The sequence below is a fragment of the Bactrocera dorsalis genome, chromosome 6 (genome assembly GCF_023373825.1).
Source record: "Bactrocera dorsalis isolate Fly_Bdor chromosome 6, ASM2337382v1, whole genome shotgun sequence".
NCBI classification, from domain to species: Eukaryota; Metazoa; Arthropoda; class Insecta; order Diptera; family Tephritidae; genus Bactrocera; species Bactrocera dorsalis.
In genome coordinates this window covers 3,315,253-3,334,808 of record NC_064308.1, presented here as the reverse complement: position 1 = coordinate 3,334,808, position 19,556 = coordinate 3,315,253, and the positions used below count along the sequence as shown (strand labels likewise).

At 35.0% G+C, this 19,556-nt stretch overlaps 2 protein-coding genes across 16 annotated transcripts in view; one reads left to right on the top strand and one right to left on the bottom strand.

Moving 5' to 3' along the window:
* LOC125779099 (glutamate receptor ionotropic, kainate 2) overlaps positions 1-19,556 on the bottom strand; it is a 2,985,835-nt gene that overhangs the window by 1,097,597 nt on the left and 1,868,682 nt on the right. For all 15 annotated transcript variants that reach the window (XM_049459577.1, XM_049459571.1, XM_049459583.1 and 12 more), the window contains one exon: positions 698-802. In XM_049459577.1, the coding sequence (XP_049315534.1) occupies positions 698-802 (105 nt within the window). The remainder of the gene's footprint in view (positions 1-697; positions 803-19,556) is intronic.
* Positions 5,878-7,364, top strand: LOC125779175 (uncharacterized). The gene is made up of 2 exons (XM_049459816.1): positions 5,878-6,488; positions 6,567-7,364. Exon 2 carries the CDS (start codon positions 6,642-6,644, stop codon positions 7,311-7,313), a length of 672 nt encoding a protein of 223 aa, XP_049315773.1. The 5' UTR covers positions 5,878-6,488; positions 6,567-6,641; the 3' UTR covers positions 7,314-7,364.

The window sequence follows — 19,556 nt, the reverse complement described above, 5'->3', positions numbered from 1 at the left end:
TTAAGTAGATTACATTATGTTGAAAAATAAAATATATCGTATGTGCCACAAAATATACGGCCAGTAGAAAGTCGCATGGAAAGTTGCATCGCCAGGCTTTGCCAAATAGGGAGGGATCGACACAACTGATTACTCATTAAGACTTTGCTTGACGTTTAGTCAATAAAAAGATCACCGAGAATATATTTCGAGCAATTTGTCTGGGAAGTTTAATGGGGAATTAAGTGATCCTGTTGTAGCTTTTCTCAATATCAGCGCCAGAATCTACGTTACTCTTAAGAAAGTTAGAGTTGTCCATTGGCTTAAGTTTTGACGAAACCTTTTTCGTCTTTATTCGAAAATAGCAGTTTTATAATTTATTGTAAGTAATAATATTCTATGTATAAGGCCAGAATGTACGTTATTGTTAAGAAAGCTAAAGTTGCCCATTTACTTAAGATTTGCAAAAACCGTTTTCGGCAATAACTATTTCCTCTTTATTTGAAAATAATATTTTCCCTGTATTTAATAATTCATTTTAGTAAAATTCGATGTATACCAAAGCCTTTGCCATGCGCGGCTGAATCTTCTAGTACCTTATAAATAAAATGTATTCGTATGAATCTTAAAACTCCAACTAATCCTAAATTATACTTAGAACTACTCCTATTAATTGGACGTAAAAATTTTATACTCTTCTAAAATAAATACTCGTTACCTTAAATAAGATTCCAATTCCCAGGTTCATGAAAGGCTTCGTAAAATCAATGACGCTCTCTCGGACATAATTAATAGTCATTGATGCAACGGCCAGGTCAGCTCGCTAAAAAGGAAAAACCTTACTAATAAAATTTATTGCAGATATATTTTCAAGTATATACGTATACTAGAGTATCCCTTATATGAGAGAAAAATTTTTTTAGACATCGAAATGCATACCTCCTTTTTCTTTTTAAGCTATCCAGACTTTATTACATATAAATACAAAATTTCATCTACCCACGTCAACCCGTGCCGACAGAACTCTATAAATCTTGAAAATTGCTGTTTTAACCTTTGGCGTTTTATAGCTAAATCAATTAAAATATTAATTTTTATGAAATATTTATTAAAAGAATATAAAATTACTGATCAATCAGGACATTTTCTTCTGAGGGCCCTTTTTACAATATGGATAGAGATTTCTATGCTCCTGAACACAGCGTAGCACTTCTTTTGCAGTGATCAAACCATGAAAATCTTGCATAAGTTTTACAGCTCTTTCAGCTGTATCTTTAACTGCCGTCAAAGAAAGCACTTTACTTTTCGCCTCTAAATAGGCAATATCTTCATCCCATGTAGAAACGGGTCTCTGGAGCATATTTTTATCAATTTTTAATCCATAAAATAAATTTGTGCTCTTGACGGACGCAAAATTACTTAATGATTTTTCTGCAACAATAAATAATGCAGTCTTATTAACAATTTATTCAAACAGTATAAAAAATTTTACTATTTAATAAATATACTCGTACAATAAATAGTATTTATAAATAATATTTATTGTATTCCTACTTACCATACAAATAACACAGTACAACAGTTAATCTGGGTGGTGAGAAATTCCAAGTCAGGGTGATGGAACTAGGTCAGTACAGTAAAACCCTCAAAGGGTTTGGCGTTCGTATGTGTCAGTTTTTTTATGACCTTTTAAATTTTTTCCTTATCTTGATGTTTTTTCGCTTAGTTGTAACATTTTGGCAAAACCGTAGTTTAATATAACTCGCAAACCACTTGTCCGATTTTGATGAAACAAATTTAGAAAAATTAAGAATTACAGTTTCTCTAATCTGTTTCTATACCGTTTTCCTATATGTGCAACACTTTCGAAGTTAAAAATGAATGTATGAAGGGAAAAAAGTATTTTTTTCTTAAAAATTTAAATATATTTTTTTAATTCATAAAAAATCCAGCAACACTGGTCCTGTAATGTTCACATAAAACATGCATTGTCATTATACGAGTACTTCTTCTCTTTCTCACACTGCTTTGCGATTTTCAAAGCGGCTATATAAAATATATGTGCTTTTTGTGCGATTGGGACACACGATTTTCCGGTGACCAATATGCATGCCACGGATGGAAACTCAGAGAGCACAGCAGGTTACAAACGGCAATATTATTCGTGAGCCTCTAGTGACGAAGGAGAAGATAAACTTGGAATTGTTAAGAATTTTATCAAAACTGTCGCCAAAAGAGATGAAGTTTTCTTGTTTTTGAAACTAATTTACCCGAGACTCAGCGAAAGTAAAATTAAAGAAGGTAAGTTATAATATCACATTCATTTCCCATGGTTTTCCATCTTAACAAATTAATTTTTTCCAATCAGGCGTACTATATGGTCCAGATATACGAAAGCTGATTAAAAGTGACGCATTCAACAATATTTTGATTGACGCTGAATTGAATGCATGGCAGGCAATCAAAGAAGTAATAGAAGGCTTGTTGGGAAAGCATCGTTCTAACAACTACGATGTTTCTGTCGCAAGGATGTTAAGAGCATTCTCGGAAATTGGTGTCCACATGTCCTTGAAAATCCATTATTTACATCATCTACTTCAGCAAACAATTGGCTACCGAATCTGATAAACAAGGTGAACGCTATCATCAAGTTGCTATGCCATTTGAAATGAGGTAATACTGATTTTTTATTTTTTCAAACTCATTTTAATAAAACAAAAACTTACAGATATAGAGGAAAAAAGTCGCCGAGTGCAATAACTGCGGAAATTTGCTGGTGGAGTAAGCTTGTGTGGCAAGACAGGGACGATCTTGATGATAAGGAATTTTCAGGAGATGCAGAAGGGCCAGCAGTGGAGTCACACATTGACATTCTGTATGGTTCAGAAACTGATGAGAGCGATGAATGCGATGCCACTAGTCCCGAACAACCACCATCGAAAAAGTCTAGGCAATATTTATTAAAATAAATAAAAATAAAAAAATAATATAAATGATATAGTTTAATTTATTTGCATGACTCACTTTTACTCATAACAAATTACTTAATTTGTACTTTTTAGTTTATACATACATGCCAGAGAACGGCATCGGCTGAATGAAAAACATTCGTACGCACTCAACAGCCGAATAATCACACTGTTCGGTTCAGCCGATCCAACATGCATGCGCTCACATTTTCGTTGTTGATTTTAAATTCACTCGGGTGTGTGCGATTTTTTGTTTCACTCCGAGTTTGTTCGGCTCGTGTTCAATGTAATGATTTCGGACACTTGCTCATTCGGTTCAACAATCATTGTTTTGAACAAGAACAACACTCAACTCGCAAAAATCAACTCGTATGATTTTACTCATGCGCGCAGCAAGCGGCACTTTTTCTGCACAGATGAAACGTGAGAAGAACGAAAACAAAAACAAGCTACAACAACAAGCTGCAGTTCGTGGAACGCATGGGGCTTGCATAGAAATTGTTACTGTACATGCACGCAAGACGAAATATCTCCTGTCATCAAACAAACAGTCGTCGCACTCGCGACTTGGCACTCACGTCACTGTTGACAGTCATAACTTTGAAGTTGTAGATAATTTCGTCTATTTAGGAACCAGCATTAACACCACCAACAATGTCAGCCTTGAAATCCAACGCAGGATTACTCTTGCCAACAGGTGCTACTTCGGACTGAGTAGGCAATTGAAAAGTAAAGTCCTCTCTCGAGGAACAAAAACCAAACTCTATAAGTCGCTCATAATTCCCGTCCTGCTATATGGTGCAGAGGCTTGGACGATGACAACAACCGATGAGTCGACGTTGCGAGTTTTCGAGAGAAAAGTTCTGCGGAAGATTTATGGTCCTTTGCGCGTTGGCCACGGCGAATACCGCATCCGATGGAACGATGAGCTGTACGAGATATACGACGACATCGACATAGTTCAGCGAATTAAAAGACAGCGGCTACGCTGGCTAGGTCATGTTGTCCGGATGGATGAAAACACTCCAGCTCTGAAAGTATTCGACGCAGTACCCGCCGCGGGAAGCAGAGGAAGAGGAAGACCTCCACTCCGGTGGAAGTACCAAGTGGAGAAGGACCTGGCCTCGCTTGGAATATCCAATTGGCGCCACGTAGCGAAGAGAAGAAACGATTGGCGCGCTGTTGTTGACTCGGCTACAATCGCGTAAGCGGTGTCTACGCCAGTAAAGAAGAAGAAGAAGACATGCACGCTCACATCGTGTCGTCTTGTCGCTAATAGTTTACTCATAATCAATCAACTCAAATTGAACCGAATGAGGCTTTCGTCAACACATGCTCATTTTTTTGAACGCTGACTTTTGTTCAGTGAGTTGAATTGAGTGAGAAATTTTGAACCGAAGACTCAAGATCCTCGGAATGATGTGTACGGCAAAATTAGTTGATTTTTACTCATCACTCTGGTTTTTTCAGTGAGTTAGGTTGAATGAAAAAGTTCGCGTATGAGTAAATCAAGAAAATAGTGATTTTTGCAGTTCTCTGATACATGTATACTTAGGTTCATATTAATATGTAAGGGCTGGTTTAAAGAAGTGGTCGAGGCTTGCTTGTTTCTTTTCTTTTGTGTAATAGCTGCTGACAATATTCCTGAGCATATTAATAAGATGTGATGCAGTCAACTGCTTCCGAAAAAGTCAATCTCTGTTGTTGCAAATCTTCCTCGATAATTGGTTCTTCAACTTCATTGTCAGACACTTTGAAATCTTCATTATCTTCCGTATTTTGGTCGTCGTTCCCATTTTCGTTGTCTTCACTGCTGACGTCAACACCACCCACCTTGGACAATAACGATTGGGCCTCTCGAATTGTATCATCGTGAGAATTATGTATCTGATCCAATCAATGTAAGCAGTGGAATTTCGTCTTCGCTATTGTCGCACTGTTTTATATCTCTCCAAGCTTTTATAAGCGCATTGCTTGGCATTCGTCCTATGCTGATTTATGAAGCAAGATAACATCAGGAATTGATGACCTTTCAAAATATTTTTAACCGGAATGTTTTCTTGTCCTACAATGTTCCATAACAGTTTAGCCCGGTATCCTAACTTGAGCAGTCTTATAGGATTTTGATCCATGGGCTGCAAGATAGCTGTCACATTAGTGGTAAAAGCATTGCCGCAATCTTTCCATCATCTGACTGTAACTTGTCAATTGGCTTATGTGAAGTAGTCCAGTTGTCAATCAGTAATAATGCCCTTGGTGGTAAATTATTTTCAGCAGAAAATTTACAAACCTGGAAAATATTTTGGCACAGATAAAAATTGAAAATGATAAAAAAAAAATTTCTCTGCTTAATAAACGAATGATGGAACCAGCGGAAGAATAGCTCTGAATTCATCCAATACTTTTCCGAGTTAGCATATTCTATTTACCAGTTACTCGTATAAATGGCTTCCATCTGTGTACGCGCACAACATAAATGTGATTCTATCCTTTGCTATTTTTTAGCCAGGTGCCGTCTTTTCGTTTTCCGCGACAAATGTTTTATCGGGCAGAAAACGATAAAATAATCCAGATTCATCTGCGTTATATAGCTGCATGTCCGAAATTTCCATTTCATTTCAATGGTTCAATTGAACCACTCATTGCACAATTACGCTGTCTTTGGCTTAAGAACTTATACAACCTTGCCTCAAGAACGGGATATTCCGATTTATATAAGGTTTTCTTAGTTGGCACTCCATGTGTGTTTGCCACTGCCTCAATAATTACATGGCGTTTTTTCTTTATTTTTGAGATGGCCGCCTTAGATACATTAAAATCCAACGCCAATCGATTTCCATGAATACCTTCAATCTCAGCTTTTTGATACAAATTTAATCTGATTTGCAAGAATTTTTTTTTGCTTTGTTAACATTTTTTAACGCAGTAATTATAAAAAACTTACAAGCTCAAACGTTTATGACAAACTACGTATGCACCTCACGACACCGACAATAATTTGTTACATAGAAATTCGGGGAATATAAAGTAATTGTTTTTCTTGCTAAACAAACGGTTGGGTTTGGAAAAAAAGATAAGCTCAGTACGTGGACTTTACGCGAGTTACCGTTTACGCGATTCTACGCGTATAAATAATAAGAGTATTCGTGTAAACGTGTAAAGGCCCCGTAAACCTCTTAAACCGTGTATATTTACGAACGCGTAAAAATCTGGCAGCAACTTATATGGAAATTCATTTAAACACATTACGCACCAATGTCAGTGTGTAAAGAACTCTTGTAAATTTACGATATTGCAAAAGCAACCCTTCCGAACGACCAGCTGATGAATATTATTGTGAAAATTAAAATGGAAAAGGTAAGAATGAAACTCGGAACATAAATTTTATTTAATTACTGTAATTGTTTTATATTTCAGGATAAAAAGATAAAGCAAAAGCGCCTACGGCTGAAACCGTCCCATCGCTGGACAGACTCGCAGTCCCTGCAGCTGTTGCAAGCAGTATCCGACGCAATTAAAGATAGTCCAGAATCTTTTGAGGTAAGGGTTTTAGAAAAGTGAAAATGTATAGGTACATATGTATGTTTGTTTTAACACGAATTTACGCATATCTTCCAGAAACCGACCTCCCAAAGGTTTTACGAAAAATTGCAGCAAAATACACCGGCACTTCAATCTGTCCTTTGCGTAGCTATGAAAAGCAAAATGAGGTATCTCAAATCGTCATACGTTGCCGCGGCAGCCTGGAAAAACAAAACTGGGTCTGGACTACTCGCTAATGGTGACGAGTCAAGCGTATCAGCGCATGTCAACAAAATTTGTCCCAACTTTGACTTACTGGAAGTTATCTTCGGGCAACGCAAAAATGTAAATCACGGAGTAATTTTTGAAAGCACTGACAGCATTGAAGTACTGACTGATTCCCCTTGTGCTGATAGTTCGTTAAACGATACCATCGATTCCTACGACTTATGTGCGCTCGATTGTGAGGATTTAGTTGACCCAATATTACCTATAAGTAGCGATTGCAGTGCCGCCGCCGCGGGAACTTCTACACCACAAAGTTCGTTGGACTTTAGAAGTTCAACAAAAAAACCAAAAAGAAAGGGTGAAGCCCCGTTCAATAAATTGATTTTTATTCAGGAGAAAAGGTTGGAATTAGAAGTTAAGAAAATAGAATTAGAAAAAGAAAAAGAAAATAATGAGATCGAGTTGAAAAGAATTGAACTGAATAATCAATTAGAAATGAAAAGAATTGAAACTGAATCAGAAAAAGAAACCAAACTGGAAATTGAAAAACTGAAACTTGCTAGTGAAGAACGCATTAAAATGTTTGAACTAGAGTTAAAGTTAAAATCCAAATAAATGTGAAACTTTAAGAGATTTCACATGGTACTTTTTTCGCAAATTTAAAAGATCTCATAGTAAAATACATACAGTATGTCAAGAATGAGTTTACACATGGAAAATAAACACACTTTTTCAATTTCAGTAGCAAAATATATTGCTTTTTACTTTAGTTTAACTTATGTTTTTGTTCGATTATATTTACATACAACGGAAAATTCAATTGAAAAACAAACAAAATACAACAAAAGCAAATATCATTGAATTTTGTTAGTGTCAAGAAACTCTTTTCACTATTCGTTTTTTTCACTATATTAGCATGTGTTACATGATCAACGGTAATTTACCGTTAACTATTCTACGCAATGATATTTCAAATGATTTTGTCAATCAGTTGGTGATTAATTTTTGCTTTGTTCGCGTCTAATATTCCTCTTACTGTTTTGTTTATATGCCGGGCAAAAGGTTATCATTTGAAGTGGTCCAACTATTGTACTATAATCACCAATTAGGAAAAAGTGTTAGAGAATTATCAGAAATGTTTTCTGTAACACGTAAAACAGTGTATAATGTGATAAATCGTGCGGAAAATGAGGGAAGACTTGAACCAAAGCGAGGAGGAGGTCCTAAAGGGTGATTTTTTAAGAGCTTGATAACTTTTTTTTTTAAAAAAAACGCATAAAATTTGCAAAATCTCATCGGTTCTTTATTTGAAACGTTAGATTGGTTCATGACATTTACTTTTTGAAGATAATTTCATTTAAATGTTGACCGCGGCTGCGTCTTAGGTGGTCCATTCGGAAAGTCCAATTTTGGGCAACTTTTTCGAGCATTTCGGCCGGAATAGCCCGAATTTCTTCGGAAATGTTGTCTTCCAAAGCTGGAATAGTTGCTGGCTTATTTCTGTAGACTTTAGACTTGACGTAGCCCCACAAAAAATAGTCTAAAGGCGTTAAATCGCATGATCTTGGTGGCCAACTTACGGGTCCATTTCTTGAGATGAATTGTTGTCCGAAGTTTTCCCTCAAAATGGCCATAGAATCGCGAGCTGTGTGGCATGTAGCGCCATCTTGTTGAAACCACATGTCAACCAAGTTCAGTTCTTCCATTTTTGGCAACAAAAAGTTTGTTAGCATCGAACGATAGCGATCGCCATTCACCGTAACGTTGCGTCCAACAGCATCTTTGAAAAAATACGGTCCAATGATTCCACCAGCGTACAAACCACACCAAACAGTGCATTTTTCGGGATGCATGGGCAGTTCTTGAACGGCTTCTGGTTGCTCTTCACCCCAAATGCGGCAATTTTGCTTATTTACGTAGCCATTCAACCAGAAATGAGCCTCATCGCTGAACAAAACACGCGCGCGAAACACATTTCGAACCGAACACTGATTTTGGTAATAAAATTCAATGATTTGCAAGCGTTGCTCGTTAGTAAGTCTATTCATGATGAAATGTCAAAGCATACTGAGCATCTTTCTCTTTGACACCATGTCTGAAATCCCACGTGATCTGTCAAATACTAATGCATGAAAATCCTAACCTCAAAAAAATCACCCGTTAGATTAAAACTTACTGACCGGGCACAGCGCCTAATGACACGGAAACTTGATCAAAATCCAAGAATTTCGGTTAGGGCTCTTACGAAGGAACTCAACGAAAAGTGCAATATTCAGGTTTCTCATGAAACTGTGCGCCAGGCCATGCTACGACACGAATATGCATCAAGATGTGCTGTCAAAAAACCAGTGTTGTCTACCCAAAATGTTGAGAAACGTATTTTGTTTGCTAAAAAACTAATTTCGGAACCTGTGAACTATTGGGATGATGTCATATTTTGCGACGAGACCAAGATGATGTTGTATTACAACGATGGGCCTCCTAGAGTATGGCGCAAGGCATTAACTTCCCTAGAAAGGCGTAACATCATTCCGACCGTTAAATTTGGCAAAATGTCGGTCATGATTTGGGGATGTATCTCAAGCAAAGGCGTGGGAAATTTGGCTTTCATAGAAAACACTATGAATGCTAAACAATATTTACAAATTTTAAAAGCCAATTTGTGGAGCAGTTCTGTAAAATTTGGCTTTGTAGCAGACAACAAGCCAAATTTCAAATTTTATCAAGATAACGACCCTAAACATAAGGAGTATAATGTGAGGATGTGGCTTCTATATAACTACGGCAAAGTAATAGATACACCTGCTCAGAGCCCGGACTTAAACCCCATAGAAAATTTGTGGGAATTTTTAAAGAAAAAAGTTGCTAAAAGGCAGCCAAAGAACATGACAGCACTTAAAACTGCAATTCTGGAAGAGTGGCAGAATATACCTAACATCTACGATATGGAAAAGTTAATTCATTCCATGAAAAAAAGGCTGCAATGTGTTATAAATGCTAAGGGTTATCATACGAAATATTAATTTTATATTAAAGCACAATTATTACTTAACATATTTAATATAAAAGCCCGTGTCATCATTTGTGAAAAGAGTTTCTTGACACTAACAAAATTGAATGATATTTGCTTTTGTTGTATTTTGTTTGTTTTTCAATTGAATTTTCCGTTTTTTTGTACCAATTCACTGTAAATACTGTATGTAAATATAATCGAACAAAAAGATAAGTTAAACTAAAGTAAAAAGCAATATATTTTGCTACTGAAATTGAAAAAGTGTGTTTATTTTCCATGTGTAAACTCATTCTTGACATACTGTATATTTGAATGTAACTAACACCCCTATTCTGTGCTTTTGACAAATTAATAAAATATTGACAATTAACTCAAATATTTATCAAGCGAGATATATTTTGGTATTCTGTGGCAATCTTGTTAAAAGTAAAAGCTTCAATTCGTAAAGCTTTCCCCACACGTATGGTGAACAAAATAATGTAAATAGAAAACAGCTGATTTCTATTCAAATTATTCGTTAAAATGGACTGTTCTGCAACGTAAGTTTTCAAATTTTATTTATTAACAAAATTTATAATTTAACTTTTATTTGGTAGTAAACCCAAACACGATAGAGCTACGCACGAGCAACTGGAGGCATATGTTTCGTTTTGCCAAGCACACCCAGAAATGGGTACGGGGAAAAATTGCCCAAAAACGCCTCAACAGATGAAGGAGTTGTGGCAGCAGCTGGCAGATGAGCTTAATTCGTGCAGAGGACCAACACGAAGTGCTGCAAAATGGAAAGAGGTAACATTTTAGTTTATGTTTCGTTTATTTATTATATTGTGTTAATTTGTAGACGTTAGGCGTTTGGAAAAGCCAACTGCGCACTCGTGCAAGGCGGTTGAAAATGAACCAAAGGCTCACAGGTGGAGGTCCAAGTTCCAAACCGATGACGAACTTTGAAGAAATGGCTTTGTCTACATTCGGTTCGGCTGCTGTAGATGGGGTACAAAATGTATAAAGCCTAGGTTTGACACCTATTGAGCAAACTGATGAATGCGCAATTTCTTCACCCATGGGTAGTCCTCTACAGATATGCAGTCAGGTAGATGCAACGCCAAATCCCGAACACCATCCAGCTAGTCCATCGACACCACATACGCATCTTAGCTTGGAAAACCAGGTAAGTTTTCATCACTACATATTATAAAACAAAGTCACTTTTTCTGTCCTAATGTCCCCTTAAATGCTTAAATCTTGAAAACTAAGCAACTGATTTTGATGCGGTTTTTTTTAATAGATAGATTGTCTGAAGCGGAAGGTTTATGTCATTATAATGTGAAGAAATATATAAAGGGGGCGTGGCACTCGGACAAAATGTGGTAAAAAACCATACATTTTTTGTTTACACAGCCATACATCATAAACGAATCCGCCGATTAAAATGAAACTTACTTGAAGTTAAACTTTGAAATATTTACTTTCGTTCTGCATCAAAAAAAATAGTTGATTCATTTCTTATTTAACCAAAATTGTTTAAACAAGAGCAGCACTTTTTCCAAGAAAACTGTTTGTGTGTTTGTTCGCTGTCAACCGAATGAAACATTAGAAGTTATGTGGGAAGCTCACCCCACCTCATTCGTGTTGAATTAGATCGTATGGTGAAAGAACTCGGTACGTACACATGTATGTAAGTACATATGTACGAATCTCTCGCATCATTAAATGTCGGACGTATGTATGTATGTATTTTCAATTCATGTTGTTATTACCGTACTGAATTTCATGTAATTCGGGGGTGTTGTGTTTGAACTCATTTCAAATTTTATTCAAATTGCATTCACAATATTTGTCACATTGGTAAACAGCTGATTCGAATATTGGTTTTGTGTATGTTCGAAAAGACGAAAATCCAATCAGATTCTGTGACACCATTTAAAATCAGAATTGGTTTTCAATTCTGACAGCTAGGCAATTCTGTCTTGGATTTCACAACACCACTGATTATATGTACATTAAATTTTTTCAGCGAAATAAACCGCTCTGTTCACGTTCAAAAATTAAAATACAGTTTTTGAATAGTTTTTATTGATTCGGAGCGCGTTAAATTTGCTATCGATTCCAACGACTACACCCACAATAACATTTTTTGTCATTTACTTTTTACGACAACTAATAGCTTATTTTCGAAGCGATTTTAATCAATACAGCGTTTAACCTTATCCAATTTAATACCTTAAATACATTGTTGATTTAATATGAATATTTTTGAAGATATTACAACAGTAATTTTCTTATGTTTCTAAATGGTAAGTATTTACATATTTTTTACTGCGGCACATAATAATGTGGCAATTTGTGCATAGTTAATAATACATACATATAGAACTGAGTAAATTTTGTACTGAAATTATAAAGTCATGTCTGGAAGACGTTTACAATTTCCGGTAAAGATATCTTTTGTAATGACCATTAATAAATCGCAGGGTCAAATCTTCAACGTTGCAGGCTTAAGTGCCCTGGAGACGATCAAATAATTGCGTCAAACAGTGCATATGTGTTAGTGATGTTCAATCGTGTATTGCCCGCAAACGTTCAAATTAACACGTCAAACATCAGTTTATTTTTGATCTTGTAGCGAACGGTCGTCATGTCATCGTCGAATGATGATTATCTTTTATTGGCATGTGCTGCAATTCTTATGAAAAAAAAAAATGAAAAATTTTATTATTTTAATTTATTTGATTTGTTTTGATTTTATTTTATTTTATTTTATTTTATTTATTTTATTTTATTTATTTTATTTTATTTATTTTATTTTATTTGATTTTACTTTAATTATTTTATTATTGTAATTTATTTGATTTGATTTTATTTTATTTATTTTATTTTATTTGATTTTACTTTAATTATTTTATTATTTTAATTTATTTGATTTGATTTTATTTATTTTAAAATTTTACGCTTATTTCACTTAACTTTTTTCTTCTTCACTTCACTCTTTTTCGCTTCACTTCACTTTTCCGCAAGTATGTATGTCCTCTTCGCTTGAAGTCTTCACTGCAAATGAGTCATGCTTGTCAAACATGAGTGGAGACGATCAAATTATCGTCCGTCAAATAGAAATATCAAAAATTTTTGATTTTCATCAAACAGAGCCGACAACAAGTCGGTGTAGCGTACGTGTAGCCGACGAGAGCCGACGACACCAACACAATTAAAGTGTTTGACGCAATTATTTGATCGTCTCCAGGGCACTTTAGATTTAACTAGTTCTATAACAGAACTAATAAAATCGTTTTCTAATAATGTAAAATAATATATATAATAATATAATAATATATAAGTTTAATTAAAATTGAAATAACGTATGTGTAATATTTTTATTTAATTAATATTTATTGAATTTAATAAGTTTGTTTTTTTGTTTTATAATAGAATAAAAAAAAAATGGAATGCAAATTTCAATTTGTTTTCTTTTAACAAAAAGGATAAATAAGTAATGGAAGTAAGTAGTGTATTTCGAAAGTCGAATTGTGAGAACATTTATATATGTACATAAGTATATGGATTGGCTTCTCTATATACATATATAACTAAAGAGTTGATATATATCTTGATCTTGTTCTTTCACCTTCGCGCATGTACTGTGAAGAGTTATAATCATTAATTGGAGAATCAAAGTCTTCTGCAACCCCGTCATCTATTTCGTTGAACGTAATGCCTGCTTTCGTCATTATATTATGGAATATAACGCAAGTACTAACAAACAAAGCGGAAGTTTCGTGTGAATAATGTAGAACTCGGTGCTTCAACAAACATTTGAAGCGAGATTTTAAAACACCAAATGCTCTCTCTATGCAGTTTCTTGCAGAACCATGTAATTTGTTGTATTTTTGCTCTTTATGGGTATTAGGTGTTCCCACTGGTGTTATAAGCCACGGTTCTAGAGGATAACCTTGATCGCCAAGAAGCCAGGAATCTCTCCGTTGTTGCTCAGACGTATTAGTATGCTGACGAATGAGATGTTCTCGTAGGTCAGAAGTTGCCCAAATTCTAGAGTCATGTGTTGCACCCGGAAATTTAGCATTTACAAATGTGAAACATAATCGGTGATCGCAAACCTAAAAAACAATGCATTCAAAAATTGCATTGGCATATATGTATGTGCATGCAAAAACAAAACTTACTGCTTCAACATTGATACTGTAGAATCCTTTTCTATTTAAATATAAATTAAGAGGACGTTCGACATTATTTGATGGTGGAGCAATGATAGCAATATGCGTGCAGTCAATTGCTCCTATGGTGCTTTTTATTCCATATTTTCTAAAAAATCGGGAATATATTTCAAATAAATTAGCATATTATTATTTGTATTACAATAATACTTGCCCCGTTTTTATAAAAGTTTCTTCCTCTATTGAACTGGGAAACTTTATTTCTCCTCCCTTCACCTTCACAATAAGTTTTGCTACAGCTCGCACACTTCTCGAAAGGGATGACTTACTCATGGGCAAGTTGACATTGTTACCCACACATTTCTGATATGATCCGTGTCCAAAGAAGTTCAAAGCTGCTAGAACCCTTACAGTTAAAGGTAGTGACGTTTTCTGATTATCATGTGTAGCCAGTTCATCAATTAGGCGGCGGCAAATTTCACGAGTTAATCGAAAATTTTGCACAAAGGTATTCTCGCTCAAAGAAAACGGATTGCTATCGTCGCGTAAACTTTTTAAATGCCGCGCGCGATTCCTATTCTCACAATTTTCATCTTCGTTTAACAATAATAACAAAAGTAAAATATCTTCCATTTTCACAACAAGATGCACAATCTGATATTTAATTCGTAACGAGCACTGCTGTCAAGAGCATTTGACATCTTAACAACTTATAAAGAAAAGAGCTTTTTATTTCAGACACAGAATACCAACTGCTTGATAAATTTAAAAATTTGACAAATTAGAAATATGTTGAATTTGTCAAGTCCACAGAATAGGGGTGTAAATGTTAATAGGTACAGAAGCACTTTTTATTTTTCTTGTAAATAAAAGCATATATTAATGGATTTTAAAGATATGTAAACATGAGTTTCAATACTTTATTTTTAAGTTTCCATTAGTGATAACAATATAAGGCGCTTAGATGCACCTTCAACTGTTGGTAAGTTTTGATCCCCAGGCTCGTCAGCTTCACTGTTTTCACTAATGCTTTCTTCGTCAACATCAAAACTACCGTAGTCTTCTTTTAATACAATATTGTGCAATATCGCACAAACTAATATCCTCCGACATGCAAACTTTACCGAATTATCACTCTTTATTTGAATTTTGAGTTCTTTCAAGCTATTAAAACGTTCTTTCAATAAACCAAAGCAATGCTCAATTCTTATTCGGTACTGGCTGAACGTTCTGTTGAACAGAATTTAAGGTGCCTTCCGTTGCGTTTATTCTAAAAGGAGTAATAAGGCTCGAAGTTAATTTATATGCACTGTCTGCAGCTAACCACTCTGATCCTGTTAACATTTCAGTGGCGTTTGTGGACAGCTCGCAAATGTTGTATATCCTAGCGTCGTGAACACTACCGGGATACCCCAATACCATATGACGAATTACTAGTTTGCGGTCACACACACATTGAGCCTTAAGTGAATATATATGCTTGCGAGAAAAATATGCTTCACAGTCTACAGTGGGTTTTTCCGCCAATTTTATCTCCGTTCCATCTACGTAGCCAACACAATGTGGTAGCTCACTGAGTGTTTGAACAACTAATGCTCTACGCTCTACAGGGTCCGGCTAAAACAGAAACTGAGTTTTCCTTTTAATAATTGCATCAAATACTCTGTTGGTCATGACCTATTGAGAAATTTAAAATACAGTTGAAACACAAATTTTAACCGATACATATGTAAATAGCTCACCTGTATTACTCCACCATCGCTAATACCAAACAAACTAGCAATTTTAGTAATTGTTGCTCCTTCTCCACATGAACCCAGTCGGTACATTACTACAGCCAATTGCATTTGGATAGGGAACTGTTTACATGAACGTGGACCATTGAACACTTCGTCATCCTTTATCAGATCAATGATAAAATCAAATGTGGTTTTGCTGACTCGCACAATTTCTCGAAACCTGTTTTCATCCAAATGCGGTAATACATCTATTAAAAAGTTGGGTGATTTCGGGACAGAATGATGAACAAATGTAGATCCATATCTAAAATATGCAGCAGCTGCCAATGCAAAGCTAAAATCTTCCATAATTTCATCTTCCTTTTTGCGTTGGATTTCTGAAATCATTTACATATTTATGTACATATATATGCGCCTTTAAAAAATTTAGCATTGACGCAAAACAATTACCGTCATGTTTTCCAAACAGCTTCAACATTAACACATCAAATACTAGTCCCAAAGTTTAATAAATTTTGCTTTTTCGCTAACTTTCGGCATTTTAATATTTTGACACCCAAACAGCTGTTTAATACATAAGTGGCATTTACACAAGGAATTTGAAGTGCGCTCATGTAACACACTGCGTATTTGCATAAATTTATGCGATGGGTAACATTATACGTTTAAACGAATACCCTTAATGTAATTTATCTTTATGTGAAAACAAATCTGGTTAACGTGATACCAAATAAATATATTGACCAATATGAACAAAATAAGGATCGGTACATATAATGTATATATGTATATACATTAGGGTGTTTTTTTAACTATATATACATATACATTAGGGTGTTTTTTTTGAACAAGGCTTGTAAAAATTTTACACTAAAAATACACTAAAATCGTGATTTTTTATCTTTAAATTCTTATAGCTGAGAGGTATTTGATGGTATCGATTTGACTTTAGACGCATCAGAATTGTTCCCCCTACAAAAGTGTCCAGTGCAAAGTGCAAAGTCGTAACCGGCGAGGTAGTACGGAGCTCTAAACCTGACTTTTCCACGAAATTCGCATTTTTGTATATATCTTGTAAATGACAGGAGCTATAGAAAAAATGTACATGCCAAACTTGTAATAAATTTTATTTTCTACAAAAAAGGTTTAAGTTCAAAATCGCTATCACTAATACTTCCCGAGATATTCGGTAATAGAGAAAATACAACGTTTAAGTACTTCAGAACGCATTGCAATTGTTTATTTACATAAAAAAGATGAAACTATACGATCAATAGCAAAAACTTTTAATAAATCTCCTTCAGCAGTCCACAAAAATATTCATGAATGAGAATCGAATCGCTCGTAAGTTTTCCACAGGAAGACCTAAAATTACATCAAAACGTGTTGATTCAAGAATTATAAATGTTTCTACGTCGAATAGGTTTTATTCCGCACCGGTGGCGGGAGGGAAAAGTATACCGTCTCTGCCTACGGTTCGTAGACGCTTACACGACGTTGGTATGTTCGGTCGAATACCACGGAAGATTCCTTACATAAACAAGGTCAACTTGGCAAATTAAATTTTATGCAGACCATGTTTTGAAACCAAATAATCTCATCAAAAATTCTTTGGACGGACGATTCAATGATAAGAATGAAGTACAGTGGTGACCAAATGTATGTGTGGCGTAAACAAGGCGAATCATTGACATTAAAGTGTGTAAAACCTGCATTCCTGCAGAAGGGGTAGGCAAAAAAGTGGTACTTGAAAGCAAAGCTAACGCCCAAGTATATCTTAATTTCATAAACGAAGTCATCATTCCTGAAGCTAGGCGATTTAATGTCAAGGATTTTATCCTTCAACAGAACAACGCTCCTATTTATAAGACCAAAATTTACATGTTCATTTAATTTTGATTCATTCTATTTTCCCTTCTGGAAATTTCTTTATTACTTTTTGTTATTATTAACATAATATGGTTTAAGTTCTAACTTATAATAAACTATGTATAATACGTTTAATAAATAAGTAGAAATGAATTTAATAAAAGCTATGATTAAAAAAAAAATAAGTTCATAAAGCTTTCTATTATAAATGTTCACTTAACTTTGATTGCAACTGTGTGTAAAAATATAGAAGCTTACTTTTACGTACTTAAAACCACCACCACACATCAACCAACCAAATTACCAAAAATAAAGAAAAATTCAAATATTTACTTGTTAAAAGGTTCCGGCAGTACCCCTTTTGCTTAACACTCCAGTAGTCGCGCGTACTACAATAGTAGACCACTTGTGTATATACTTTTACGTTTTACGAATAACTATTCGCAAGAAGTCTGATTTTAAGTTCCTAATATGTTTAAAATGAATATTTTTTGGTTGATTTGGTTTTATAATAAACTGTTACTTATTATTATTAAAACAAATTTTTTTATTTACAAATATTTCGTTTCAAACCCTTATGTCTAAAATGTTCTACACATGTAGTACGCGCGACTACTAACGGCACAAAAAGGGGCGCGACCACTGGAGTGTTAACAAAGTAATAAGCAGGACTGCAGTGCATATTTACTTACGTACGAACATACATACTTAGCAGCACAAAGGAAAAGAACTTTTTTCAATTCCGTTTCGCGCTCTCCTTCTATTGAAAAATATAGAAGCATACCTTATGCCTACATACGGCATAGAATCTGCATTTCTTTACCTTACACTAGGTACCAAATTATTAAAAAAAAAAGACGTGTGGCACTCGGGGACTGCCGCGGTAAAGCTATTGCATAGCATTTTGTATCAACTTATGCCATTATAATTATTTATTTATTTTATTCATGTAGTATTTCTCTTTCTTTGGTATTAATTCAAGTTACACTTTTTGAGCGTGGTGACCGATAAGAAAACAAATTTTTCAATTATTAACCTTCAAACGACAACAGGGGTGACGGGTCACCCGACGGTTGTAGATAACTGTAAATATTTCTTGTTTCCTTTGTTGTATGTTTCTGTCGCTTGATCTATTCCTCAATTAGAGTGAGAACAATCAGTCGCTTGCATGCTCTTGTCGCGGTAAGTCGTAATTTTGCAATAATCGCAATAAAAAGTTCTGCTGGGGTGATCAGTCACCCCATGTTGCTCTTTGTGATTGGCCTCTCGGTTACTTTTATGCCATGATTGACCAAGCTGGTATAAACTCGATGGTTCTGTATTTTGACACCAATCATCCAAATATTTCAGCAGCAAAGATGCGTAGTGAATACTTAAAAAAGGTGGCGTTACAATTAGCCAGATCGCATATGGAGCGCCATTTGCAAACAATTTTACCTAGAGAACTAGCCAGCAGTATTCGGAATATTCTGGGCATCACAAAGGAAGTTTCTGCAGACGAACCGCCGTAAAAATTACAAAAGCAGGCGAGATGTGCACTGTGCCCAAGAAATCGGGACAAAAAAGTTAAAGTTGTTTGCGAAAAATGCCATTTGCCAGCGTGTCCCGAACACCGAAAAAATCTGTGCCTTACGTGCATTTAATTGCAAATATATAACAATAATAACCGTTATATGAACAAAATTATTTTTTTTTAACGCTTCTTAATGAAGAAAGGAACTTGTTAAGAAATAAACATGAATGAGATCTGTAAACAATATTTTTTTATTTAAAAATAAAAGCAGTGGGGTGACGCATCACCCCAGTTGTTTTATACGTATGTAAAATAGTGTTGTTGGATGAAGGTTAAATAAATAAAAAAATAAAAATCTTCAAGCGATAAGCTTTCCAACGACACCTCATTCTTCTAAATCGGTTCATAAATGGCGGAGTTATTCGAGTTTTTAGTTGGGGCACACCCCTACTGCGTGGTTATGGGCGCATAGTACTTCAGGTGAATTTGCTACGATTTTTATAGAGCATTTATTTCTTCATGATACACAGCACCACCTGAGTGCGACATTTTACAGAA

Bases quoted from the DNA above. Each gene is read 5' to 3' on its own strand.
- LOC125779175 (XM_049459816.1), top strand. From the start codon at position 6,642: ATGAAAAGCAAAATGAGGTATCTCAAATCGTCATACGTTGCCGCGGCA.